The sequence below is a fragment of the Stigmatopora argus genome, chromosome 6, assembly GCF_051989625.1.
Source record: "Stigmatopora argus isolate UIUO_Sarg chromosome 6, RoL_Sarg_1.0, whole genome shotgun sequence".
Lineage (NCBI taxonomy): Eukaryota > Metazoa > Chordata > Actinopteri > Syngnathiformes > Syngnathidae > Stigmatopora > Stigmatopora argus.
The window spans coordinates 1,153,735-1,180,292 of NC_135392.1; the positions used below are offsets into that span (position 1 = coordinate 1,153,735).

Consider the following 26,558-nt stretch of genomic DNA (forward strand, 5'->3'; position numbering starts at 1 on the left):
AGCTTTTTTAAAATATATTTTTAGATTTTACAAAATGATTTTTGAACTAAAAACACAGAAAAAATAGATTAAAAAATGACAATGATTGATTTAAAAGGGGGAAAATCAGGAAATTGAATATAAATCTATACTCTTCATTTGAATTTGATCCTAAAACAGAAAGTCGGCACTCATCATTTACTTTCCCGGGCCACACAAAATGATGCGGCGGGCCAGATTTGGCCCCCGGGCCGCCACTTTGACACATGTGCTCTAAGGTTTTGTTTGCCAGCGCTAATACTGAAAAAAAAAAAGTTGTTCTTCAAGTCTACTCAGTCATCCTTGGGTGCAATTTCCCAATCTTCCACAATTTTGTGTTTAGAATGCAATGGTTCAGCTTAAATACGCTGTTTTTTTCTTTTATAATTTGTTTTTATGGTTTTTTTCTCCTAGTATAAGTCATCCCTGGGTGAAATATCCAAAAATATTTTGTAGATGAAATGCATTTGCACTGTTCAAAACATATTTTAGGCCGTAAAATATGTTTTTCTCCAAATTTTGAGGCATCCTTGGGTGCCATTTCCAATTTTGTGTACGAAATGCAAAGATTGGGATTCCCCTGATTTCATTGGATGGCTCATCGTGTGCAAATACACTTTTGTGCTTTGGCTTTTAATTTATTTATTGGACGTATCGTGCTTTTTAGTGAGATTAAATCAATTTTTGTGTTATCAAAAAAAATGTGACTGGTTATTTGGAGTAAAGTAGGAGAAAGCGGAAGAGCGAGTTAAGAAAGAAGGGGGGGATTGGGAGGGAGGAATGGGGGGGAGTCACATGGGAACTAGTCAGGGTGGCGTCACATGGTTTGCGTTTGCTAACCCAAAAAAAAAAAACCCAAAACAGCAGACGATGTTTGCGGATTGTGTGGTTCCTCTTTTTTAAAAGTGGGACAGCTATGGAAATTCCAGCCATCAATTTAAAGGTGAGGCTCCTCTTTTTTTTCCAATCTTTGTTTGGCTTGGGTTGACGATAGGATGACACATTCCTCCGAGGTGACGCCTCACTCGTCACTGGTTTCACTGGGGAGCCCCTTTTTACAACTGGGAACTAATGTTTTTTTGGAATATTTTGCTTTAATTATGTGGGCCATCAATAAAAGTAGAAATGAATATTTTGTTGTGTTTGATAAGCAGTTTTTTGGGGGTTAAATGATTTGTAAGTTGTTAAATTGTTTGTTTGATGGGATTTATTGGATGTACTATTTTATCGGATTTTTTTCTGTCGTTTTGGGTTGTTTATTTTAAATTCTGAGCATGGGTTTAATATGTGGACATTTTAATTTAATTTAAAAGCAGATGTTTTTTTTTATATTGATTAATATTCTTTTTTTAAGTGCGTTATTGAACTCTTATTGTTATTTTTCAATAATGTAGTCGTTACTTGTAACTTATTAAAAGTAATTCATTTAATTTTGAAGGATTATTTCTAAAGATTATTATTAATCTATGTCATAATTGGGATTTTATACATCTTTCAAATTACGGGTAATTCATAATTTTCTTTTTATCAGTTCTATTCTGGAATGACTGACTTGTAATTTATTAAAAGTGATTCATTTAATTTTGAAGGATTATTTCTCAAGATTATTATGAATCTTATGTCATAACTTTCAAATGACGGGTAATTCATAATTTTCTTTTTATCAGTTCTATACTGGCATGACTGTGACGTCAAATTCATTATTTTATATAACTGTTGTTAAAATGGTCAGTGTAGATGCCTTTTATTTTTAAATTCATTTTTCTTGATAATAATTTTCTTCATAGTGGTTCCAAATTTACACGCATTTTTTCTTCATTGTAATTTGCCGATTATTTTGTATCTTTGGACTATTAATATTGTGTGAAATGCTATGTTTTGCCACGATCCCTTCCTATTCACGCCGCTCCATTTGAAACGTCATCACCACGGGACGCCACGGACCGTACCATTCCATTCCCGACCAGGCCATCGTCGGGGTGCACTGGCTGTTGACAGTTTGGTAAGTGGACACGTTTATTCTCACTAACTCGTGGAATTTCTCCCTGGCGACCTTTGACGGCTCGAAAAGTATCCAAAAATGTTCCTCAAGTAAAAGCAAGTCTTTAACTTTGAGCTAAAGTCAACGTAGAGTACTTAAATACTAAAGTAATCTAACTAACGTATGTGGTGAAAAGAGTATCCGGCTCATGAGGAACTTCTTCCTCTTTCCTTTTAATCTATTTAAACTGTTATTATTAACACCGTGCGTTCACTTATTTCATTATTAGACCAAACAAATCTGACTCGAAATACAGTCCAGTGAGCTTGCGCGCCCTCTAGCGGACACAAAACATAACAAAATTAAAAACCGGGAGAGAGGTCGAAATCCACGCTTTACGTCAAGTCGTTTCATTTTTTATTTTTACGGCACTTTAAAGTCGTTGCCGTGATGGTGGGACCGCCAACCGCTAGGGGGCGCTAGCACGAATCTATGAATTTATGTTAAAACTGGTCAAACCATTTTTTGGCCACAATTAAGTCAACTAAAGATGGAAAATATGATGTGTAGCATCAAAGTTAGCAAAACAAGGCTACCAAGTCCATTTTCTTTCTCATGATTAGTTAATATATTTGTTGTCCCGTGTGCGCAGGGGGTGCATGGCCTGGCTTCCCTCCTCCTTCGCCTGGGGGAACTTCAGCGTTCTCGCCGTGGGGGTCTGGGCCATCGCTCATCGGGACTCCGTGGACGCCGTGCTCTTGGTGGGTCCTCATTTTTTGTTCTTTGGTTCTTGATGGGGTTTAGATCAGGGTTGATGTTTTTTTTCTTCTTCTTCTTTTGCAGTTTCTGGTGGGGATGGCGGTGACCATTTTAACGGACATGATCCACTTCGGCATCTACTACTCGCTGAGCGAGCTGGCGTCGGAAAAGGGGCGGGACGTGTTCCGCTTCAGCGCCACCGCCGCCATCTTGAGCTTGCTGCTCAAGCCCGCCTCCTGTTTCTTCGTCTATCAGATGTACCGAGAAAGGGGCGGAGACTACAACATCAACTTCGGTCAGTATGGAATCGATTTGTAGTGGACAGCCAATGAAATGACTCGCTCGCAAATTAGGTGTTTGTGTGTGTAATCACATAAAAATGACTGCTTTTACTCATCTTTTTCAACATTAGAATTAAAATGCATGATTAAAGGAAACGTTGCATGGGTGTGGCCTCCGCTCTCACCCGTCCCTAACTTTCCCCGCCCCCTGGCATGCCACGTTGCCCCGCCTCCTCGTCTTATCTGTGTCCTTGTCTCCTCCCCCCCTGGGTCTTTTCCCCTTTGACCTCTCAGACTTGGAGACCTCCGTGGACAGTCGCTGCACCACGGACAGTGCGGACAGTGCCTTTGTCGGGCGCCGTTATTGACCCCTCCCCCTCCGTCCTCTCTGCCAATCGGCTCGCTTGCCTTCCCACCCCAGACCAGAATGAGCCTTTTATTTTCTCTTTGTCGTTTGCATGTGTATTTATAAGTGTGCCTGTCGCAGTTTAGTAGTAATTGGAGTGAATATATTTTCCGCTACACGCGATTTAAAATAGCGTTTGTTTTTTTTGGGACGGTGGAATAAATGTGAGAAATGTATGGTCACGTTTTAATGTGAGTTACTGTGGCTGGGATTCTAGATCAAATGGTAGAGTGTATAGTAAGACTTTTTTCGTAAAAAATGACCATGTATAGTAAGGCTTTTTATTTAAAATAATGACCATGTATTGTAAGGCTTTTTTTTTTTTAAACGACATAGTATATATAGTAAGGCTTTTTTTTGTCAAAAAAAAAACGATATAGTATGGTAAGGCTTTTTTTCCTTAAAAAAACGACATAGTATAGTAAGGCATTTTTTCTTTAAAAAACGACATAGTATAGTAAGGCATTTTTTCTTTAAAAAACGACATAGTATAGTAAGGCTTTTTATTAAAAAAAAAACGACATAGTATAGTAAGGCTTTTTTCTTAAAAAAACGACACAGTATAGTAAGGCTTTTTTTGCAAAAAAAACGACAAAGTATGGTAAGGCTTTTTTTCTTAAAAAAACGACATAGTATGGTAAGGCTTTTTTTCTTAAAAAACGCCATAGTATAGTCAGGCATTTTTTTTTCTTTAAAAAACAACATAGTACAGTAAGGCTTTTTATTTAAAATAATGACCATGTATAGTAAGGCTTTTAAAAAAAACGACATAGTATGGTAAGGCTTTTTTTTTTTAAAAAACGACATAGTATAGTAAGGATTTTTATTTAAAATAATGACCATGTATAGTAAGGCTTTAAAAAAAAACGACATAGTATAGTAAGGCTTTCTTTGTAAAAAAAAAAAAAACGACATAGTATAGTAAGGCTTTTTTCTTTAAAAAAATGACATAGTAAAGTAAGGCTTTTTTGTATAAAAAAATGACATAGTATGGTAAGGCTTTTTTTGGTTAAAAAATGACATAGTATAGTAAGGCTTTTTTTTCTTAAAAAATGACATAGTATAGTAAGGCTTTTTTTTCTTAAAAAGCGACATAGTATAGTAAGGTTTTTTTTGTTTAAAAAAAACGACATAGTATAGTAAGGCTTTTTTGGTTAAAAAATGACATAGTATAGTAAGGCTTTTTTTTCTTAAAAAACGACAGTATATATAGTAAGGTGTTTTTTCTTTAAAAAACGACATAGTATAGTAAGGCTTTTTTGTAAAAAAAAAAAAAAAAAAAAAAAACATAGTATAGTAAGGCTTTTTTGTCGAAAAATCAACTTAGTATAGTAAGGCTTTTTTCCTTTAAAAAAACGACCATGTAGAGTGCGGTTTGACTCCTGGTGTGTTTTCATTTTCCCTTAAATAGAAGTAACTGTGTGTACTCAAGGGTTTCCAAAAACTACAAGGTTAAGTGGGGCCACTTAATGGTGTAGAGCAGGGGTCTCGAACTCAATTTACCTGGGGGCCGCTAGAGGCCGAGTCTGGGTGAGACTGGGCCGCATCAGGATTTCCACAAGAAAAGCACTGATAAAACATTCCAACGTTATCAAATATCTTTATTTTTTAACAAAAAATAATGAATTAAATAAATTAACTTAAAGATGAATAAAAAATAAATCAATCAGTAATACAAAACCAAATAATACTAATGAGCATACAGTAGATATACACTGGCTGGCTAAGTAGAGAAAATGAATTATTTTTATTCCGTTTCAAATGTCTGTATTAACAGCTCTTTAACCTTTAACTTTCTGAACTTGAATGGAACATTGAACATGAAATATTCTGAACACGGCTTCTCTTGCCTACTCCTTGCTGCTAGAGACCTGGCAGCGCTTCTTCTCACATAGTCACATTTGGCTTGAGGGAGGAAGCAGTGGAGACCCTCAGTAGAGCTTGAAGATGCTCATCAGTAAGTCTGGACCTGTACTTGGACTTATTGAAGTTCAAGGTGGAGAAGAGCTTCTCACACAAGTATGTGCTCCCAAAAAGGCACATGGTCCGCTTGAACCTTCGGGAAAGTTCAGGGAAGCTGGGGGTCAACTCTCTCAAAAATTGCCCAAGCTTGTCTGCTTCTCCACTCACCTCCCTGAACTTGGCTTTGAGTGCAGAGTTGCACTGCAGGTCAATGAGCTCCATTTGAAGCTCAGGAGGGGCATCTTGCACATCAAAGGAGAAGGGGTCCGCAAAAATGTGAAATGTGGCTTTGTGTGTCTTGAAGTCTGCAAATCTGTGATCAAATTCCTCCTGTAGCTTCGAAATGGCCTCAACATACTTCTCACCACTGAATGGTGTGCCTGCATCCACGAGAGCCTTGCATGCTGGGAAATGGCAAAGGTTTGTCTGAGAGAGCTGGGCTTTCCATAACACAAGTTTAGTGCAGAATGCTCTCACGTTGTCATAGGCAGCACTGACAAGTTGCCCCTGGCCTTGTAGCTTCTTGTTCAGTACATTAAGCTCATGTGTGATATCAACAAGAAAAGCCAAGTCCATGAGCCATTTGGGATCACTTAGCACAGGATCAATCAACTCACAAACGGCGTAGCTAGCTTTGACTGCTGCATTACAGTCTTTGGTAGCCTTCTTGAAGAGATCCTGTTGCCTCAGAAGACGCGTTTTAAGACTGGCAACCTGGTTGGCTCTCTCATCTCCCTGGTATTTTTCGTACTCCTCAGCATGTCTCATAGAACAATTACGTTTCAAATTGTATTCCTTGTGCACCGCAACTTTTTCAGTGTAAATGAGACACGTCGGGGTGCCCCTGTGTTCAACAAAGAAATATTGCACTCCCCACTTTTCTTGAAACTGTCTGTGCTCATCACCGACCTTTCTCTTCACGGCAGGCTTTGAAAGAGACATCTCTGGGGCTCTGTAATATGTTTTTCCACTTGGAATGAGTCTCGGGTTGATCTTTCACATTCAGTCGCGCGGGTTTGTGGCGCATGTGCACTTTCGCTCTCCGTTTCAATCGCGGAGATGGCTACAGACACTGACACAGGCTGGATCACGGATCATAGCGCCTCATTCAGTTCTATGCTGAGAGCAGCGGAGGAGTGTGCGCGCCGAGCGGAGTGATCGGCCTCACGGCTTCTCCTCCGCCCAGCTGATTGGAGGAATGAATGAGTGAGTGAGCGAGGCACTGGACAGCCCGGCCGATGTCCCGCCCTCCAGAGCCGTATACCTCACCGTGATTGGTTCATTCAGCTCCGAACCAAAGTTCCCTCTAATTTTTTGTTGGTCTGAGCAGAAAGACAACCTCCCTGAGCGCACTGAGTACCAGTGTGAGCGACATCATCGGTACTCGGATGATTCGCCTAAAGACGTTTCGCCGACGGACGTTTGACAGACGGGCAGGTCGCCGAATGGACCTTCCACCGAACGTTCATTCGGCCGAACGGAGGTTTCGCCGAAACGGGATTCGAACGCTCGCCCCGCCGGATCATGTGTGTACAAGTTTTTCAACCTCGGCCCGCGGGCCATATACGGCCCGTTAGGATTTTTAATCCGGCCCGCCGCCGGTGTTGTCCAAATTATAGTAAAAATCAATGTTCGTCTACCATCAATGGCAGTCCGGGAATAAGCACTCTTGGGCAGGCAGATGTAGCAGAACCGAGCCGTAAAATGACAGCAATCGGGTCAAATCCATCCTAAAACAGCATTTAATGATTAAATACAAATACTGGATGATATCGCGATGGAGGCAAAAAAACGTCTATAGACGTCCATTCGCCAAACGGCTCAAAATGCTCTCAAATTCGGTCAAATCCAGCTGAAAACAGCGTTTAATGATTAAATACAAATACTAGTATTTGTATTTAATCATTAAACTAACAAATACTAGTACGACCTGTCCGTCTGTCAAACGTCCGTCGGCGAAACGTCTTTAGGCGAATCATCCGGTCACGACATCATCATTGCTCGCTATCGGCACACCAGTATCACACCGGCCACAAGCAGGTGCATGTCAATGTTCCCTCTAATTTTTCATGTAAAACATGCTGTAAAACAAGAAAAACATGAGTGTACAGAGCTACTGCCACTGGCTGCCACTTAAACGGCGCCATCATGGGGAAAGGGGTAAAAAAATAAAAATAAAAATAAAAAAAAAAAAATAAAAAAAATAATAAAAAAAAAAAAATCGATCTTTCATATTAAGACGGGGGCCGCAAATTATCGTCCCGAGGGCCGCAGTTGGCCCGCGGGCCGCAAGTTTGAGACCCCTGGTGTAGAGGTTTGTTGACCTGACTGGTTTCAAATCCCAGTTGGGAATACTTTTTCCCTTAAATAAAAACAATCGTTTGTAGTCAAGACTTTCCAATAATGACAATGTAAAGTGCGGCCAATTCGTGGTGTAGAGGTTAACTCACATGACTGCCATGTGGGCAGCCTGGGTTCAAATCCCGGTCGGGAAACATTTTCCCTTAGTTGTTTCTATATATTTGTACTCAAGACCTTCCAATCATGACAATGTAAAGTGTGGCCAATTTGTGGCCTAGAGGTTAACTCACATGACTGCCATGTGGGCAGCCTGGGTTCGAATCCCGGTCGGGAAACATTTTCCCTTAGTTGTTTCTATATATTTGTACTCAAGACCTTCCAATCATGACAATGTTAAGTGTGGCTAATTTGTGGCCTAGAGGTTAACTCACATGACTGCCATGTGGGCAGCCTGGGTTCGAATCCCGGTCGGGAAACATTTTCCCTTAGTTGTTTCTATATATTTGTACTCAAGACCTTCAAATCATGACAATGTAAAGTGTGGCCAATTTGTGGCCTAGAGGTTAACTCACATGACTGCCATGTGGGAGGCTGGGGTTCGAATCCCGCTGTCGTTTGACTGATCACTACACTATGTAGTTCAGTAAATGGATGATCCTTTTTTCATTAAAATAAAGACTTAGTCATTTTTTTCAGCAAAACAATTATGTTCCGGTCAGCCTTCGGCTGACCGGAAGACAGTTGGGGGGGGGGGGGGTCCTGGTGGTGTTCGACAGTCGGCCTTCGGCCGACTGCCGACACCACGCAGTCGTTGGCTGGCGACACCGGGACGTGAACCCTCGACACCCACGTCGCAGGCAGGTGACTTACCCACTACACCACGAGGCGGCCCGCCTATACATGGTCACTTGCTGCTTTTATTTAAGGAAAGATGACTTAGTCTTTTATAAAGGCAAAATGGTTCATCCACCAGTCTGTTGCAAGTCAGCAGCCACCGGGATTCGAACCCCACCTGCCCACACAGTAGTCAGGTGAGTTAACCACTACACCATGAAGTGGACACACTTTACCTTGGCATTATTGGAGTCTTGGACCACACAAGGTTGTTTCTATGTAAGGGGAAAAAATAAGATATATAAATAAGAGGTTCACTTGACTGATTGCCTGCATGGCAATCAGTCAAGTGAACTTCTACACCATGAATTAGCCACACTTAACTTGGCCATTTTTGGCTACACTCGGTCGTCTCTATTTGAGGGAAAAATGTCTAAAAAACAACCTAGTATAGTAAGGCTTTTTTCTTATTAAAAAAAAAACGACATAGTATAGTAAAGCTTTTTTCTTATAAAAAACGACATAATATAGTAAGGCTTTTTTTCTTTAAAAAACGACATAGTATAGTAAGGCTTTTTTCTTATAAAAAAAAACGACATAGTATAGTAAGGCTTTTTTTCCCAAAAAACGACATAGTATAGTAAGGCTTTTTTTCTTAAAAAAACAACATAGTATAGTATGGCTTTAAAAAAAAAAAACATAATATATATAGTAAGGCATTTAAAAAAACGACAGTATATAGTTAGGCTATTTTCGTAAAAATGACATAGAATAGTAAGGCTTGTTTTCAAAAAAAAAAAGAAAAAAAAACGCCAATATTATAGTAAGGCTTTTTATTTTTTTTTAAAAGGACATAGTATAACGGGGCTTTTTTTCTTAAAAAACGACATAGTATAGTAAGGCTTTTTTTTTGTAAAAAAACGACATAGTATAGTAAGGCGTTTTTTCTTAAATAACGACTACGAAAAGTAACAATTAAAAACCCATCCAAATTTGCTGCGATTAATTTCACCGAGTTTACGAGTTAAATCTATTAATGCATCAAATTGTTTCCATTCACTCATATTCCCTACCGCAATGGTCGCAGGGGTGCCGGAGCCTCGAGGCCGGCCAATCGCAGAGCACGACGAGACTAAGGGCAAGCCTGAAAAGACACTCGCTCGCAAACACATTCGATCAAGAAGATTTATTGACTTATCAACGTGACCGCCATTGGATATCGGACACAGTAGCAAAAATGATTACGAGAAATATAGTCGGTGGCCAAATGTGACGGCTCGGACGTCTAACGGCGTCCACGGCGCTCAAGCACGAGTGTATTTGCCTTGTAGGTTTCCCCTCGATGAGGCGAAACCGAGACGCGTACCAGTCCATTGATCCGCGACAGGACTCCGCCTCCAACGCCGCCTCCAATGCCGCCGCCAACCCCTTCAACCAAGCGCAGGACCCCAAAGCGCCGCGGGCGTATTGACGTCGTCCGCAACACCTGACAAAAGACACAATTATTATTCTTTTGAAACTGGTTTTGAATCAGGATTCATTTGTTCTGTCTCCTGTTTAAGACTTATTTCTTCCTGTACGAAAAAAACGGTCATAAATTGGCAACAGCTTGGCAATAAAATCTTCCTTTTTTAGCTTTATGGTCGTTTTATTGTCATTTTTTCGCAGATTGCGTCTTATTTGGTGGAAAAAAATGTTACGATTGTTGTGTTGTTGTAAACATCAATCCTAAGAATGACTTTTCAATCAAAAAGTTAAAAATGGACATGCTGATGTGTGACTATTTTTTGATAAATATTCACAGCGAAAAAATTGTAAAAATGTTAAGAATGTTGTGTCAATTGTAAAAAAAAAAAATACATTTTAATCATGAAGTAAAAGTTAAAAATGGACATGCTGACGTGTGACTATTTTCCGATAAATATTTACAGCGGAAAAAAGGTAAAAATAATCAATTTTAATCATGAAGTAAAAGTTAAAAATGGACATGCTGATGTGTGACTATTTTTTGATAAATATTTACAGCGAAAAAAATGGTAAGAATGTGTCAATTGTAAAAAATAATCAATTTTAATCATGTAGTAATGATTATATGCAGAGGCAAACCGTTACAAAAAGGATTTTTTTTGCGAAATTTCAATTGTAAACGACCTGTGTAACTCTTGTTTATTAATTTTTGAATACTCTGACAAGTTTCAATCATTTAGTCGGCGTGTCCAAACGGAGGGGCACTTTAAGAGCGCCCCCAAGGGGTCGGGAACACTTGACCCGCGGAAAGCCCGTCCCCAAACCCGCACCCACCGCCCCACTGATCAGAAAGTGTCACGTACCTTGTGTGGCGCATCTCCGGGTTGGGACGTGGCGGTGGCGGCATTACAGCACGAGCGGGCGCTTGTTCTTGTCCTGCTCCGGGACCCCCGTCTGCTTGTCACTGTTAAAACACAACAACCAAAGGTTAGGTGAGGCGTGGCGTGTGCTAACGTGGCTAGCAAAACTACTGGGGAAAAGTGGTCAGACTGAACATACATGTGAATTTATATCAATCAGCGCTTAATTAAAATTGTGTTTGTTTTAACAACATATAGACTGTTTCATCATTTTGTGTTTTTGTGTAGACCTGCTTTAGTTCCAACCAGATTTAGTCTAAACCTGCTGAAATGCAGGATCGTAAGGATGAGAAAATAAAACATTTTAAAAGGACAGTAATCCCTCGATTATCGTGGATTCACTACTTTGCGATTTTTTCCCACTATTAATTATTTTAAACATTTTATTTCATATAAAAAATTGAAAATCCACACTTAAACTCGTAAGTGGAAGCCACTCTTGCTACTCCAAAAAAAACCTACTTGGCAATTTTTAAAAAAATGGCGGCCATGTCTAGTCTACATTAACCGCAATATTTGAGGGATTACTGTACTGAATATGGGACTGGGCCCTCGTGCGTCCAATCACGATTACTACACGTCGGGGCACAGCGGCTGACTGCTGTTACCTAGTGGACGCGAGTGGAAGTGCAGCCACTTCTTGTTTATTTCCACTAAAAACACAACACAAGTGTGAAAATCCAATCCGACAATATCGCGATATATCGTAGAATGTATTTTTTTTCTCGTAGTTTCAGAAAAGAGATAAAACTCAGTTGTACTTACGCATTTTGGGTGGCGCCGTCCTCGTAAATCTTCAACATGGTTTCGGTGCGATCGTCACGGCACTCTTTGGGCTCCTGGAGTCTGGAAAATGAACGGCGCTTCGTTTGGGTGGATATTTTGGAGATCCAAGATGGCCGACCGTACGCCACCTGGGTTCCAGTCGCTCTTTGACTTTGGCGATGGAAAGGATGTAAGGACTGATTTGCCTGGCGATGGTGGTCAGGTAGGAGTTTTCTTGCTTCAGCTGCATCAGATCGTGGAGCTGAGCTGAAAAAAAGAACATTTTTATTCATCGGAATGAAGAAAGAAAATAAATATAACTTTATTGCAATGTTTTTTTTTGGTTCTGATTGCAAAGCCGCTACAGTAGAATGTATTGATAGCTTTTTTTGGAGGATTTTTTTAGTGGGCGGGGCATGGCAGCTGAGAAAGGAGGACAAATTAGGGTCTAGTTTTTTTAGATCTATTCTGGATGGGTGAATTTATCTGTAGAATATGTTCTGTTTTCATTTGAAAATGAGATGGATCCAAGATGGCGGCACGCACGGGTGCAGTGGCTCTTTGCTCTCCAATTTGGTGTTTTGTTTTCTCAGTCTTATACTTTGTGGAGTAGCACCACTAATTTTGTGTGTATGATGACAATAAAGGTTTTTGATTTTTTTTAAATGACTAAAAGGAGTCTTTTATTAAATTAATCCAACTCAAACTTATTTAATTGCACCTTTGAATTGATGAGACGTCTGTAGTTGTCAAAGGCAGGCAATGAGTTGCATACTATCCCCAAAAAGTAAAGTTTAAAAGAAAGAACAAAAACAACAACAAAAAACAATGACCAACCTTCATAGATCTCCTGTTCGTTGGTGACCCTCTGAAAGGTCTCCTCCCAGATCTGCAAGGTGAAGAAGCATGAAGAGGATTTCCCCCAGAACATTTCTAGGAGCAAAACGGTCACCTCCTCGAACATGGCCCTCATGGTCTCCACCGTGCTGTACTGCGAGGCGATGCAACTATCGATGTGCAGCGAGCGCTCCAGGATCTGGCCCATTTGGTCCGTGTCGATGACCGAGTGGTGCTTGGTCAGATCTCGGTGCAGTTCCTGGACCTGGTCCTTCAGGCTCTGAATCTCCGTCTGCAGAGTCTGAAGAACAGGCGCGCCAATGTGACGTATTTGTCACACACAAAAAATGATGAAAAGGTTGAAAATTGTGAATCAGGCGACGGCTTATACGAGGGAAATTGTCCAATTCAACCATTTTAATGGTGCGGCTTTTACGTAGATATGGCTAATATGACAGAAAATAGGGTTCAGCACAGGTGTCAAAGTGGCGGCCCTTGGGCCAAATCTGGCCCACCGGATCATTTTGTACGGCCCGAGTAAGTAAATCATGAGTGCGGACTTTCTGTTTTAGGATCAAATTCAAATGAAGATTATAGGTGTATATTACATTTCCTGATTTGCCCTTTTTTAAATCAATAATTGCAATTTTTATCCTTTTTTTTCTTTTGGTGTTTTTAGGTCGAAAAGCATTTTGTAAAATCTAAAAATAAATATATAAAAATATTTTCTGTTTTCCATTTTAATATTGAATATAATTTAAGTTTCCATTTGAAATGAAAAAAAAATGATTATTAGATGTTTTCCCTTACTAAGAAATAAAAGTTCAAATAAGCAGTTTTATATCTATAAAAAACTGAATATTTAGGGCTTTTGATCCAGTTCTTATAATCCAATTTAAAAAAAAATCTAAATATTATATCTAAAATGGTCTGGCCCACATGAAATCTAATTGACGTTAAAGCAGCCCGCGAACCAACCCGAGTTTGACAGTTATCCCTCGATTATGGCGGTTAATGTAGACCAGACAATTTGTAAAAAAAAAAAATAAAAAATGTTATTTTTACTTCAGTTCTGGTAGCAAGCGGAGGACAGGGGAGTGGCTTCCGGTTGCGAATTTCAGCGAGGATTTTCACATTTTTATGAACATACACAAAAAAATTTCCCCCAGAAAAAAAAAACCATGATGTCATGAAGTCGCGATGATCGAGGGATTACTGTATTCCCGGAAAAGGCGCTTTTGCGGCCCGGGAACGGCGTCCACTCACCCGGTAGGAGTTCTCGTAGTTGTTGCAGTGCTTGGTGAAGGGCGTCTCGCGGCCCTCGGCCAGGAGGACCTTGGTGCAGATGTTGCGGTGGGACGTGGGCCTCCTGCCCAACACGGATCCCAGCGGCATGTCACTGAGAGACAGGGAGCGGCAAGACATGGAGAGAGGCGACTGCAGCCTGAGGTGAGGTGGGGAGAACATCACAGCTGCTTTCTCTTCGCACGCCGTTACATCCCACAGAAAATCCCACCGCCAACGCCGATTTCCACCACAAGCCGAGTGCCGGATTTATCGATCGGTCCGCCACCGACGCTGGGAGAAGCCAGGCGGCCAGGGGAGGCGGAGCCAGCCACCTGGCTTTTAATAAATACTTTGCCCACCCCCGTGACACGGGGCGTCCTAGAACAAAAGCTGCCGGCGGCCCGCGGATTAATTCCGCAGGGTTCCGTGAAATTACGATAAAAATAGTGCCGGCCCATCCCCGACTTGAGCGTGTCGAGTGTTGAGAGCGCTGATGGAATTACATGCGGAGAAAGATAGAGGCTCGGAAGCCTTGATTGTTTTTCATTTGTTTGTGTGGGTGAATTTTTAAACAGCTATATTTGGGTTTAGGCTGCCCGGTGGAGGAGTGTTTAGCGTGTTAGGCTCGCAGTTCTGGGGGCGAGGGTTCGATCCCAGGTGGGTCCTGGCTGTGTGGAGTTTGTATGTTCTCCCTAGGCTTGCGCGGGTTTTCTCTGGGTACGCTGGTTTACTCCCACATTCTCAAAACATGCATGCTAGGCTAATTGTATGCTAAATTGCCTGTAGATATGAGCGTGATTGGTTGTTTGTCTCCTCGTGCCCTGCGATTGGCTGGCCAATCTGATAAGATGACTTCTGGCACGAGGCTTCAACACCCCCTGCGACCCTAGTGAGGATATATCAGTTACAAAAATGGAATGAATGCATTTTTACATAGCCATTTTCAGGTTTAGGCAACCCGGCAGATGAGTGGCTAGCGCGTTAGCTTCGCAGTTCTGGGGTCGTGGGTTCAATCCCAGGTCAATCCTCGCTATGTGGACTTTGCATGTTTGTGTGGGGTTTCTCTGGGTACTCCAGTTTTTCTCCCACATCTCCAAAACATGCCTGCTAGCAAATTCTTATCTTAGCTTAGCTTAGCACTTGACCGGGCTTGATTTCACTCAAGGGGATCCGTTCTGGACCAAATGAGTCAGGTCTGGGGCCAATTTCTGACAGAACTCATTCCGACACCACCTGTCACGCCCCTCCCCCTCCATCGCGTTGGGAAACCGTTGGGGGATTTCGCGTCTGGACGTCTCGCCCGGGGCCGGCGGTTCGGCCCGACTCGCCGGCGTTCCCGGAACGCGGTATTCGCGGAAGGCAGAGTCTCGGAAACGATCTCACCTCGTGGCGACGCCGGCGTACGAGCCGGCGATGGACGGGGCGCGGCGTTGGCCGATCAGAAGCAAAGACTCCAGACAGCGGGCGAACTCGCTGCGGAAATCCGTGTTGATCTGGCGGCGATGGCATTTGGGTTGGAATTCAATTTTAATTTGAAAGGGGAGGGCAAAAACCACACTCACTTTGCTGCTCTGCACGGGTCGGAGACGATGAGGGAGCTTCACGATTCGTTTCAGGCGCTCCATCAGTTGCTACGGGGGTGAAAAGGGTCTTCAACGAGACAGATGGACCGCTTCCGTTTTCCACGGCGGGAATATGGATGCGATTTATTGACGTTTGTTGGCGGTGGAACACACTCACGTAACCCATGTCCAGAAACTCAAACATGTTGGCTGAGCTGAGGAAGGCGGAGCAGGTGACCAGATGGACCTGCAAACAAAGAACCTGATAAACATCTACAACTTGGCTTTGTATTTGGAACAATGGCGATCTTTAAGTCTCACCATCAGGTGTTTTTTTTATACACTGAAAAAGTGAGAATATTTTCAAAGAGTATTCAAAAATCTCATAATAGTTCGATCTTAATCTCATAATATAGTAATACCTTGAGATACGCGCTAAATGCGTTCCGGGACCGAGCTTGTATGTCGATTTACTCCTATGTCAAATCAACTTTTCCCATAGAAATTAACTAAATTAAATTAATTCGTCCCCACACTGGAAAAAAAACATAAAAAAACAGGATATTGGATTGGAAAAATATTTTTATTTGTTCTAATTCGCCATCTATTAACAGAGTAACAAATAACTAGTGGTTATTATGTTTAATATTACTCAAATTAGACGGATTTTGCAGAAGGGAGAGAGAGAGACTCTTTGCATGGCAACGCGCCGGTAACATAACATAAACAAATTTAAATGAACTTGGATTACGATATAAACACACTCAAAAATAAATGTCATCTAACCTTTATTCTAATTTTGTTTGAAAATTTTAAGAACTTTAAATATATACATATATACATATATATATATATATATCTATATATATATATCTATATATATATACATATATATATACATATATATATATACATACACATATACACACACATATATACATATATATACACACACACATATATATACACACATATATATACACACATATATATACACATACATATATACATACACATATATATATACATATATATACATACATTATATATATATATATATATATATATATACACAAAAAAAATTCCCCCAGAAAAAAACACAATGCAGTAAAGCCGCAATATTCGAGGGATTACTGTACACACTCCACTAGCATGACAGTGCGTTTAAAGGGGCGTGTGTGTCCAAGTACCTGGAGGGTTGGCAGTAGCGAAGTGAGATGTGACAGCTGCTCCTTTAGCGCTTTCTCCTTCTCCTCGTGCTGGCTGCACAAAAACCTTCATTGAGTATGTTCTCCCCGGGCTTTGGTGGGTTTTCTCCGGGTACTCCGGTTTCCTCCCACATCCCCAAAACGTGCATGCTAAGCTAATTGTATGTTAAATTGCCTCTAGCCATTTGTGATTGGTTGTTTGTCTCATTGGGATGTAGCCTGGGATAGGCTCCAGCACCCCCAGCGATGTATGTGAGGATAAGCGGTTTGTAAAATGAATGAATAAGGGATGGTGCTTTCAGATGAAATTATTTCTTTGGTAGTGTAAAATTTTATGACGCGTGCTTTGGTGTTCCAATGATGCCATGAAATGTTCCCACTGTGTGTTCTGTTGTACCTCTGTGCAGTCTTCAGCAGAATCTTCTTCCTCTCGGCTAATTTTTCCTGTCGAGTAAGGGCAAAACAAGCAAACGTGAGGATAGCGTATTCTCCGGGGTGTGTTGAAATAAAAAGTGCATAAAAACGCCTCCAGTTCAACGTCTTTTTTTTTTGGAGCAGTTGGATAAACAGCGACATGCTGTGGTCACATAGTGATATTGCTCTTGTTTTGTTTCTGTGTAATATTTTAATTTTTTGATTATTATACTTTTTTTAAAAACAAAAACTGTAAATATTTCATTTTAATTTTGAGATTAGACATTTTTTCGTAAAAAATATAAATACATTGCAAATATGATTTTTTTTTAATTTAAAAAAAAGTTATTTCATTTTAATTTTTTTCTGAAAATGAAATAAGGAAACCTGAGTAAATATTCTCTACATTCATTTAAATTCTAGCATGAAACTTTCGACATGAAACGATTGACTTTCGTGGGCTGCACAAAATGAGGCGGGGGGCCCGGATCGGGCCCCCCGGCCGTTCCTTTGACACCAGTGGCGAGCGCATGAACTACAACAACCAAAAACGTTGCCTCGCTTACCTGCAAACTGTTAAACAGAGAGCAGATGGCGCTCTCCTCCTCCTCCACGTTTAGACATACTTCTCCGATCATGGACCTGAGTAGAAAGATGGTCTCTCGAGTGGACGTCTGGAGCTCCTTCACCACCTGCGTCGGCGGGAGACGTTCGTTGGGGACGCAGGTCGTTTGGGACGGACGCCCCTTGGTTTTCTCACCAGCACGGCCTGGTCCAACATCTCGCATCCTTGCACGTAGGCCGTCTCGATGTCGATGCAGTGCGTTCGACTCTCCCTGCGGAGGACGCGGAGAGGCGCGACGTGGTGGCGACGTGGTGGCCGGGAGGCGCTCGAACGGCTTTTCGTGGCACTTTCACTCACACTTGCATGTCTCGGAAGCACTTGACGCACAGCATGGACTTGTTCTCGGTGGAGAAGAGGATGTAGGGCTCCTCGTGTAGAGCTAGCACCCAGGAGACAATTTTAGGGTCACTTGTGGCCACGTAAACAAAAATAAGAAATAATAATATATCGCAGTGCTATGCGTAGATTGGCTTTCTTAGTGGAAAATGTAGACATGGTGGAGAAGTGGTTAGCGCGTCGGCCTCGCAGTTCCCAGGTGGGTTCTCGCTGTGTGGAGTTTGCATGTTCTCCCCGGGCTTGCGTGGGTTTTCTCCGGGGACTCCGGTTCCCTCCCACATTCCCAAAACATGCATGCTAGGCTAATTGTAGGCTAAATAGTCCTTAGGTATGAATGTGAGTGGTCGTTTGTCCCCTTGTGCCCTGCAATGGGCATTTAGGGTGTCCCGGGCCTGGTGCCCAAAGTCACCTGGGATAGGCTCCAGCACCCCTCGCAACCCTTGTGAGAATAAGCGATTCAGAAAATGAAGGAATAATGAAAAGGTAGACATGCTGTTGACTCTACAGTGGCGGAACAAATGTCAACATGGCGCAGGTGCTAATTAGCATTAGAATGAGCAAAATTAGAAAAATTGCAGTAAGTTGCAAGTGACTCCCATTTGAGCATTAACATTAAAATAATACAATTTCATAACACAAATACAAGAAGGGATTATAAATGAAGGTCCAGGGTCATAGTTGACTTAGCAATTATTTGAACTAGCATTTATGCTAGTGCACATGTAAACAATCCATTTGAAGTTATTTCCGACTGACTCGAAACAGATTGCAACTCCGCCCCCGTCAAGGACACAAACTATAGTTTAAACTCACCGCATTTCCTGTGCTTGGCTTTACTGCGCTTGGCCAGCGAGACGATGTCGTGGTGGGCGAACATTCGGGCCTTGTGCGTGACTTCTCTGCAGGTGCAACACAAGGGCTGATTGCACGTATTGCAGTAGAACATCCCGCCCGTGTCCTGGACACAAACACGAGAGCCGTGAATGAAAACGTGTGGCAGTAGAAGAAAATACGTGTCCACCTTTTTATTGCTTTCTTGGTCACAGTTGGCGCATTGCACGATTTCCTCGGCGTCCGCGTTGTTGTCCACCAGGAACTTGAGCAGACGGTCTTCTGGTGGCAGCCCGTTGTTCCCCTTTATGATGGACGTGTAGCTGGGAAAAGCAAAAAAATATCGCTTAATAGCACGAATGGTGAAAGGTGGCCATTTAAAACGAGTTAATTGCGTTTTTATACCATTTTTCATGCAACTTAAGTGTGTACAGATCAGTTGCAGTACTCAAATAAGCCTGTAGGGGCAGTGCAGGTCTCCCCGCGGCCAGCCTCGAAGAAAAAAACGCGGAAGTCGCTGCGTGGACGTCATTGCTAACATGTGCTAACTGTAAACCGTCTCTAAACTTCAACGATCAGAACCGAACCCCACTTAAAAACACTTTATAGACAACGACGAGCACTAGCGAAGCGTCAAAATGTCCGTCATCGCCCAGGAACACGTTCGAGGGAGCAACGTTTTTAAAGACCTGAGCGCCGACGACGAAGACTGGCAGCCGACCGAGATCGAGAGCCTGTGCATGAACTGCTACCAGAACGGCACGACGCGTTTGCTCCTCACCAAAATCCCATTTTTTAAGGAAATCATCGTCAGTTCGTTCAGCTGCGACCATTGTTGCTGGTCCAACACGGAGATCCAATCGGCGGGGCGCATCCAGGAACAAGGCGTGCGATACACGCTCCAAGTCAGCAGCAAGCGAGACTTGAACCGCGAGGTGGTCAAAATGGACAGCGCGACCACCAGGATACCCGAGCTGGATTTTGAGATCCCCCCGTTTACCCAGAAGGGCGCTCTTTCCACCGTGGAGGGTCTTCTGGACCGAGCCGTGGCCGGCCTGCAGCAGGACCAGGCGTCCAGGCGGGAGGCGGAGCCCGAAGTGGCCGACAAAATCCAGGTTTTCCTGCAGAAGCTGAAGAAGCTGAAATCCGCGGAGGAGGCCTTCACGCTGGTGATCGAAGACCCGTCGGGCAACAGTTTCGTGGAGAACCCGTCCGCCCCGCTGAAGGACGAGGCCCTGACGGTGTCCTGGTTCCGCAGGAGTCCGCAGCAGGAGAAGCAGCTGGGTCTGCGGGCCGACGACGATCCGGACGAGGACACGGCGCCGGCGGGCGACGACCTGGAAACCATGCGGGGCGAGGTTCTGGTCTTCAACACCAACTGCCCCGAGTGCAACGCGCCGGCTAGCACCAACATGAAGCTGGTCCAGATCCCTCACTTCAAGGAGGCCGTCATCATGGCCACCAACTGCGACGTGTGCGGCCACCGCACCAACGAGGTCAAGTCGGGCGGCGCCACGGAGGAGAAGGGCACCCGGATCACGCTGCGGATCACCTCGCCGTCCGACATGACTCGCGACCTGCTCAAGTCGGAGACCTGCGCCGTCCTCATCCCGGAGCTGGACTTCGAGCTGGGCATGGCGGCGGTCTGCGGGAAGTTCACCACCGTCGAGGGTCTCCTGACGGACATCAAGGATCTGGTGGTGGCCAAGAACCCCTTCGTGGGCGGAGACAGCGGCGACGCGTCCCGCGCCGACAAGATCAAGGAGTTCGGCCGGAAGATCGACGACATCGTGGCGGGACGGACGGAGGTCCGGCTGGTCCTGGACGACCCGGCGGGGAACAGCTACCTGGAGAACGTGTACGTGCCGGAACCCGACCCGGAGATGACGGTGGAAACGTACGAGCGCACGTTCGAGCAGAACGAAGATCTCGGGCTGAACGACATGAAGACGGAAAACTACCAGGACGATAATTGAAAATGGACCCGCCTCTCATCTAAAAAAATAAATAAATAAACACATTGACCTTCTCGTTTTAGCGCGCCGCCATTTTGAACTTCTTCAGTTGAGCTCGTGTCCGTTTGTAATCGTGACACGGTAAATATAAGTTGTTTTTATGGCAGAGTGACTACAAGTAAAGCAAAACTACGCGACTAATTTGCGCATATTTTGGTAGAGCATATTAGTAGATGGGAAATTTAGCGCAGAAATCATTGAGTAAATTATGCAGAATCAGAAGAAATATTCTTTTTGCAGCTTAGCGTGGGATTTCACTCATTTTAGATTTTTGCCAGATGTCGGGGTTATTTATCGGAGCAACATTGTATTTTTTTTAAGGTGATTATTTGTAACATTTTTTTTTATTTGGACAATTCCCTGTTTGAATGCATATGGTTTGATCTACCAGATGTTTAAGGTGAGGTGGTACGTCCAATTAAAACCACGAATGTTGCACCGCATGTATCTATACGTGATAGAAGTTTAAAGAAAAAACTATTTGGAAATAAAGATTTCATGATACCAATCATTTTTGGCTCATTTTATCCACCGTACAGTAACTTTACACGAAGGTACAATTCCATTTGAATGAGACGCTTGTAGTTTGCAGGGATTTTGCAAATCACCACCGTACAATAAAGTTATCAAATTGAAATTGTTCTCGAGCTGTCAATCTTTGATGCCATTGGCCGACCCGAAGGTCGCCCTTGACGGAGATGAAATGCATCGCTATCAAGTTACCGCGTTTGATTCGCTGTAAGCTATGCGGCCAAATGCCACGACTCTTTGTCCGCCGTATGACCGGACGGGCTAAATCCGGACAGCTGTTCCGGCCAATCAGGCACACGGACCAGCCAAATGCTCTAGCTAATTTGCTCCCTGGGACGAAAGTGGGGTGCTGGAGCCAATCCCAGCAGGCTCTGGGCAAAACTACAGACAACCATTCACAAACGCCGCCACCGAGTAAGAATCGATCGCACATTGCCCCCACCCAAGTCGAGCAAAAGAACCACTGCACCAACAGCTAGCATAGCATATTATTTATGTTTACCAAATACACCAACTTAATGTTCTTCTAGTATCATTTTAGCAAAGAAAACGAATTTTGGTCTCACAGAAAACAACAAATGTGCCAGCATATAAACACAAATGTAAATGATCAATAATAATAAAAAATAATAAGCATGATTTGAATGTTATATTTTAGACGTCGATGAGGGTAAAACTTGACTCTTCTGGACTTGGATGATGTGAAAATATCAACTAAATCATAAAAAAATGCATTTGAAACTGGATGCAGTAGCACTTTTGTGACACTAGAGGGAGGCAATGGCCCCGACGCAAACTACGGCGAGGAACAGCCGCTCTATGCCACTAATTTTACGTGAAAATGAGGGATAAAACTTTAGACAACTGTTATTATGATAGGGAAAAACATTATTTTTAGGACGGCTGTCGCGCGCCCCCTAATAGATGGCACAGGGGGCGGTCGCCCCCATTGCCCAGAGCAAAAACTGGCCCTACGCTTTTGGCCAAAAACGCATTTTGAGGACACTCCAGGTCCAAATTGGTTTGTAATTTGACTAAAATCGTACGTTTTTGTGTTGTGGAGTCTTACCCGCAGAGGGGACAGCCGAGTCGGCTGTCATTGGTCCGTCCCAGCAAGCAGCGGGCGCAGAAGATGTGGTAGCAATCCAGCAGACACGGCGACTGGTATTGCTCGTGGCACAGGTGGCACACCAGGGGGTGTACGTTGGCGCAGTCCACATTGCACAGGTTGTCCAAGTTATTCAAAATACCTCCGGCCATCTGAAAAAAAAAAAATCAAAAATCAAAAATGCATCATTGACCAGGAAATGTATTCAATTACGTCTTTCAATTTTCTGCCTTTGATTTGAAGTCGTTTATTATGAGTGGACGTCCAATCCATTTGAGCTGTTTGTTTCAAATGAAAGAGACGTCTATTGCCGCCAATGGCAGTCAATGGGGGACCCATCAAAAGAGACACATGTGGCTCGCGAGCCATAGGTTCCCCATTCCTGGTCTAAATAAATAAATTGGATCAAAACATATCCTGAAACAAATCTCTTCTCATTTTCTGAACCGCTTTATCTTCACTAGGGGGTGCCGGAGCCTATCCCAGCTGACTTTGGCCAGAGGCGGGGGACACCCTGAATTGGTGGCCAGCCAATCACAGGCCAGAAGGAGACAAACATCCAAACACTTGTAGCTAGGGGCAATTTTTGGTGTCCAATCAGCCTACCATTCATATTTTTGGGAATGAGTACCCGGAGAAAACCCACAAATGCAAACATGCAAACTCAACACAGGTAGACCGACCTGGATTTGAACCCAGATCCCCCACCGTGAGGCCGACGCGTTACCCACTCATCCACCGGGCTGTCCACATCAAAAGTCAACATTTCAAAATATACAAGGAGATGTCCAATCCATTTTGACTGAGAGCGATTGACCGCCAGCAGCCCTCCCGCTGCAAATGAATTGGACCAATCCCATTTTAAAGTTCCATCATCTGCGCACGCTAAAAGACGCTAGCATGTTTCATGGAGTCAAACTTAGCCCGTAGCTGCTTGCTACGAGCAGCGGGAATCAAATAACTCCCGTCGGGATTAAAATAAACAAACACGCTTACCTTGACATGCGATTGGTGGTTATCCAAAGTTCACGCAAAACAAAGAACGTCGGACAAATAAAGCTGGAGAGTCCGGCGAGAGCGAATAAGAGAGGCACTCTTACCTCGCAGCGGCGCTATCAGGCTGGCCCCGGCAGGAATGATAGCAATGCTTCCATGGTGGACCCTCGGGCAGCTGACGCCCGCTGCCGGATGCCCCACGTGTTGCCTAGTGCACTTGTCCGAGAGACGGCATCTCCACTGCGGCCGGGCTCTCGGAAAAGACGGCAAACGGCATCTAGAAGAAAGAGGAATTTATAAGCCAGGGGTGTCAAACTCCATGTCGTCACGGTTTCGTTCAGAGTCATATCTCCGACTAAGCTGCCACATTTAATCGGCTAATGAACGGAGAGCTTAACGGAGAGTTGATTGAGCATTTATAGCCGTCCAAATATTTTTTGAGCCTCTTAACTCTTGTATTTTTGATTTTTAAACCGTTTCTTTCACAAAAAAGGGTGAAATCATTAAATATACATGTATTCCTCATAAAAATCAGTGTTACTGATGAATACAGAAACCTGCCTATATTAGCTATAATGCTAATAGCAATACGAAATTTAAATAAGGTTGAATTTCAGTTCAAAGTTATTTTTTTTCCAACTATTATATACATTTTATGGCATTTATTTAAAAAAATAATGTGGAATTGTTTAATTTTACCTCCTAAATCCATAACGTAACGAGCTATATATTTACAACAACAACAAAAACACGTCGTCTGTAATAAACACTTCAGACATTTGCAATCGAACGCCGATTCATCGATGGGGAAGCCATCTATTATCCGTCCTGCCCAGCATTTCCGTCTCCCTTTTTGCTGAACGTGTCAGCCATGGCGCCGACCGTGAGTACTACGGCGACCAGGCTAAACAACCCACACGCAATAAATACGATATAAGTCCTCCCCGATGTAACGTAAAGAAGCTTGCCGAGTGTTACGAAGTCTCGCCTTCGGCGTTTTTCGGCACTCGTCGGCCTCTTCGTTTCGCGTCGCTTGTCAACAATATTATTGCTAACGTTAGCTTAGCCGCAGCTACCCCACGCAAACAGCAAGGGGTTGGCGTGTTCTAGCGTGGAAAAATGTCGCGTGTTTACTGGTCAGCAGCGTGATTTAAATGTTATTGTCGTGTTGTGTCTCACCAGAAGCAGCACGTAGTGGTCAAAAAGCCCGGTGGGAAGAGGAAGAAGCAGATTTTAAAGTTCACGTTGGATTGCACGCACCCTGTGGAGGATGGCATTATGGACGCGGCCAACTTTGTGAGTCCATTATGGTTATTTTTGACACCTGTCAGTCATTCGCTACAAATGTTCAAATAGATTTGATTGGGGTGACATCGTAAGATGCTTGTGTTATGATAGTTTCAAAATATGTACAATTTTGACAGGTCCCTGTCACTTTCTGAGGAAATTATTCAGGTTGAAAAAAGATTGTTTTGTATTTGTTTCATTATTTTAGCTTTAACTGATTGAATGTACACTATGGAATCAAATTTGAGCAGAATAAAGAGAAAAATGTCAAGTGACAGTATAAAAATCGCCCTCGAGAAAGCTGAATGTATCGCATTTTTTTCTTATATTAATTCAAATATAGAGGCATATTCCCCCAAAATATATATACATTACATTTTATACTGTAAATTTGTAATGACACTAATGAAACCAACATTGCTGTAAAAGTCAAGAAAAAAATCAAATTACACTAAAAAAAAATCAGTCTTACCAAGAATGTATGTAGTTTTGTGTATAAAATGTCTACTTAAAATAAGATACCACCCCTTGAGCATGATTTCACTAAGATTAAAGGCTTATTTTTGTAATCATTTTTTACTTGTTACATTGGCAGATATTTTTTTTGTCATTTTCTTCAATTACTTGGTTTAGAAAAAATATTTTTTCCTAAAGTGGACATTTTTTAAAGTGTGGAAACCTGTACATTTTACAAGGGCAAAAAATGCCCAAAACATCAACCGAGTTAGTTATTCCTTGTCCATAGCTGCATTTTTAAGATCTAAATTAGATTTTTTTTGTGACATTCTCTCCCCTCAGGAACGATTTCTTCAGGAGCGCATTAAAGTCAACGGTAAAGCGGGAGGCCTGGGCGGCGGCGTGGTGTCCATCGAGAGGAGCAAGAGCAAAATTACAGTCAGCTCTGAAGTTCCTTTTTCAAAGAGGTAACTTTATAAACATTCTTTTTTTGTCAGGAGTGTCATTTTAAATCTCATAATTTTATAATGACAATAAAAGCATTCAATTCGATTCATTTTACTCGTCCAAACTGGACATTTGCCATTCGCCTCAATGGAAAAGACACTCAAACTCGTTTAAAAAGCGACTGCCGCTAGAGGGCGACAAATACACACTTACAGGCATGAGGCTGTTTCCATGCCAAATTGCAACTAGACCAAAATATACTCTTTTTTTTTTTAGGTACTTGAAGTATCTGACGAAGAAGTACCTGAAGAAGAACAACTTGCGGGACTGGCTTCGCGTGGTGGCCAACACCAAGGAGAGCTACGAGCTGCGTTACTTCCAGATCAACCAGGATGAAGAGGAGGAAGAGGATGACTAGAAAAACATTCAAAAAAAACACAAAAACGCAGAGTTTAATAAAAGAACCCAAAGATGGAATACAGTGTTTCTTTTCATTTCAGTGCACAAAAAATCACATGTAAGTTTCCAAATTCCCCCGCAAAGTAAGACACCCAAGTTCTTCTCTACTACTCTGTTATATGACAATTTTTTTCCATTATGTAATCTACCACAAGAGGTCAAATATTGGACGCAGCGTACTTTTCATTCTTGGCAAACTACAACAATAATATAAAGATGATGGATTCATGCTGAGCTTTTTTTTGCAGTAGTGGAAATATTTATCTAATTTCTTATTACATGAATCAGCAATGGTTAAAAGTGACCTTTTTATTTAAAAATAATCCTAATTTTGGGTATTATAAGACCAATAAAAACAAGTTGTTGGTTTGACTTTTGTAAATAGTCATAATTCTAGACAGTTTATAAAACATTTGTTTTAAATCAAGGCTACTAAAATAACATTTAAAATAGAGAAAAAAATAC

The 26,558-nt window shown here is 42.5% G+C and overlaps 4 protein-coding genes across 7 annotated transcripts; 3 read left to right on the forward strand and 1 right to left on the reverse strand.

Annotated features, from left to right (window-relative positions):
* The first annotated feature begins 827 nt into the window (after positions 1-827).
* Positions 828-10,046, forward strand: agtrap (angiotensin II receptor-associated protein). Of its 3 annotated transcripts, none has more exons than XM_077602403.1 (5): positions 828-961; positions 1,986-2,020; positions 2,652-2,760; positions 2,843-3,053; positions 9,874-10,046. In XM_077602403.1, the coding sequence occupies exons 1-5, from the start codon at positions 935-937 to the stop codon at positions 10,011-10,013; spliced, it is 522 nt and encodes a 173-aa protein (XP_077458529.1). In that variant the 5' UTR covers positions 828-934; the 3' UTR covers positions 10,014-10,046. The 3 variants fall into 3 exon arrangements, with proteins under 3 accessions (XP_077458529.1, XP_077458530.1, XP_077458532.1); XM_077602404.1 differs by lacking the exon at positions 9,874-10,046 and adding an exon at positions 8,661-8,758; XM_077602406.1 differs by lacking the exon at positions 9,874-10,046 and adding an exon at positions 3,334-3,621.
* LOC144075420 (RING finger protein 207-like) lies at positions 9,714-24,256 on the reverse strand. Of its 2 annotated transcripts, none has more exons than XM_077602401.1 (20): positions 24,144-24,256; positions 23,549-23,721; positions 22,410-22,600; positions 18,985-19,117; positions 18,777-18,921; positions 17,925-18,006; positions 17,763-17,838; positions 17,569-17,694; positions 16,986-17,032; positions 16,571-16,643; positions 15,559-15,627; positions 15,381-15,449; positions 15,202-15,311; positions 13,798-13,930; positions 12,647-12,832; positions 12,532-12,583; positions 11,844-11,961; positions 11,695-11,775; positions 10,873-10,973; positions 9,714-10,028 (listed from the first exon to the last, which is right to left on the reverse strand). In XM_077602401.1, exons 3-19 carry the CDS (start codon positions 22,598-22,600, stop codon positions 10,916-10,918), a joined length of 1,749 nt encoding a protein of 582 aa, XP_077458527.1. In that variant the 5' UTR covers positions 23,549-23,721; positions 24,144-24,256; the 3' UTR covers positions 9,714-10,028; positions 10,873-10,915. The 2 variants fall into 2 exon arrangements, with proteins under 2 accessions (XP_077458527.1, XP_077458526.1); XM_077602400.1 differs by having other exon boundaries at positions 13,798-13,975.
* zpr1 (ZPR1 zinc finger) lies at positions 19,217-21,317 on the forward strand. Its single transcript, XM_077602402.1, has one exon. It carries the CDS (start codon positions 19,433-19,435, stop codon positions 20,768-20,770), a length of 1,338 nt encoding a protein of 445 aa, XP_077458528.1. The 5' UTR covers positions 19,217-19,432; the 3' UTR covers positions 20,771-21,317.
* On the forward strand, positions 24,223-26,111 carry LOC144075424 (large ribosomal subunit protein eL22-like). Its single transcript, XM_077602407.1, has 4 exons — positions 24,223-24,327; positions 24,627-24,740; positions 25,530-25,654; positions 25,911-26,111. Exons 1-4 carry the CDS (start codon positions 24,316-24,318, stop codon positions 26,050-26,052), a joined length of 393 nt encoding a protein of 130 aa, XP_077458533.1. The 5' UTR covers positions 24,223-24,315; the 3' UTR covers positions 26,053-26,111.
* The last annotated feature ends 447 nt before the right edge of the window (positions 26,112-26,558 follow it).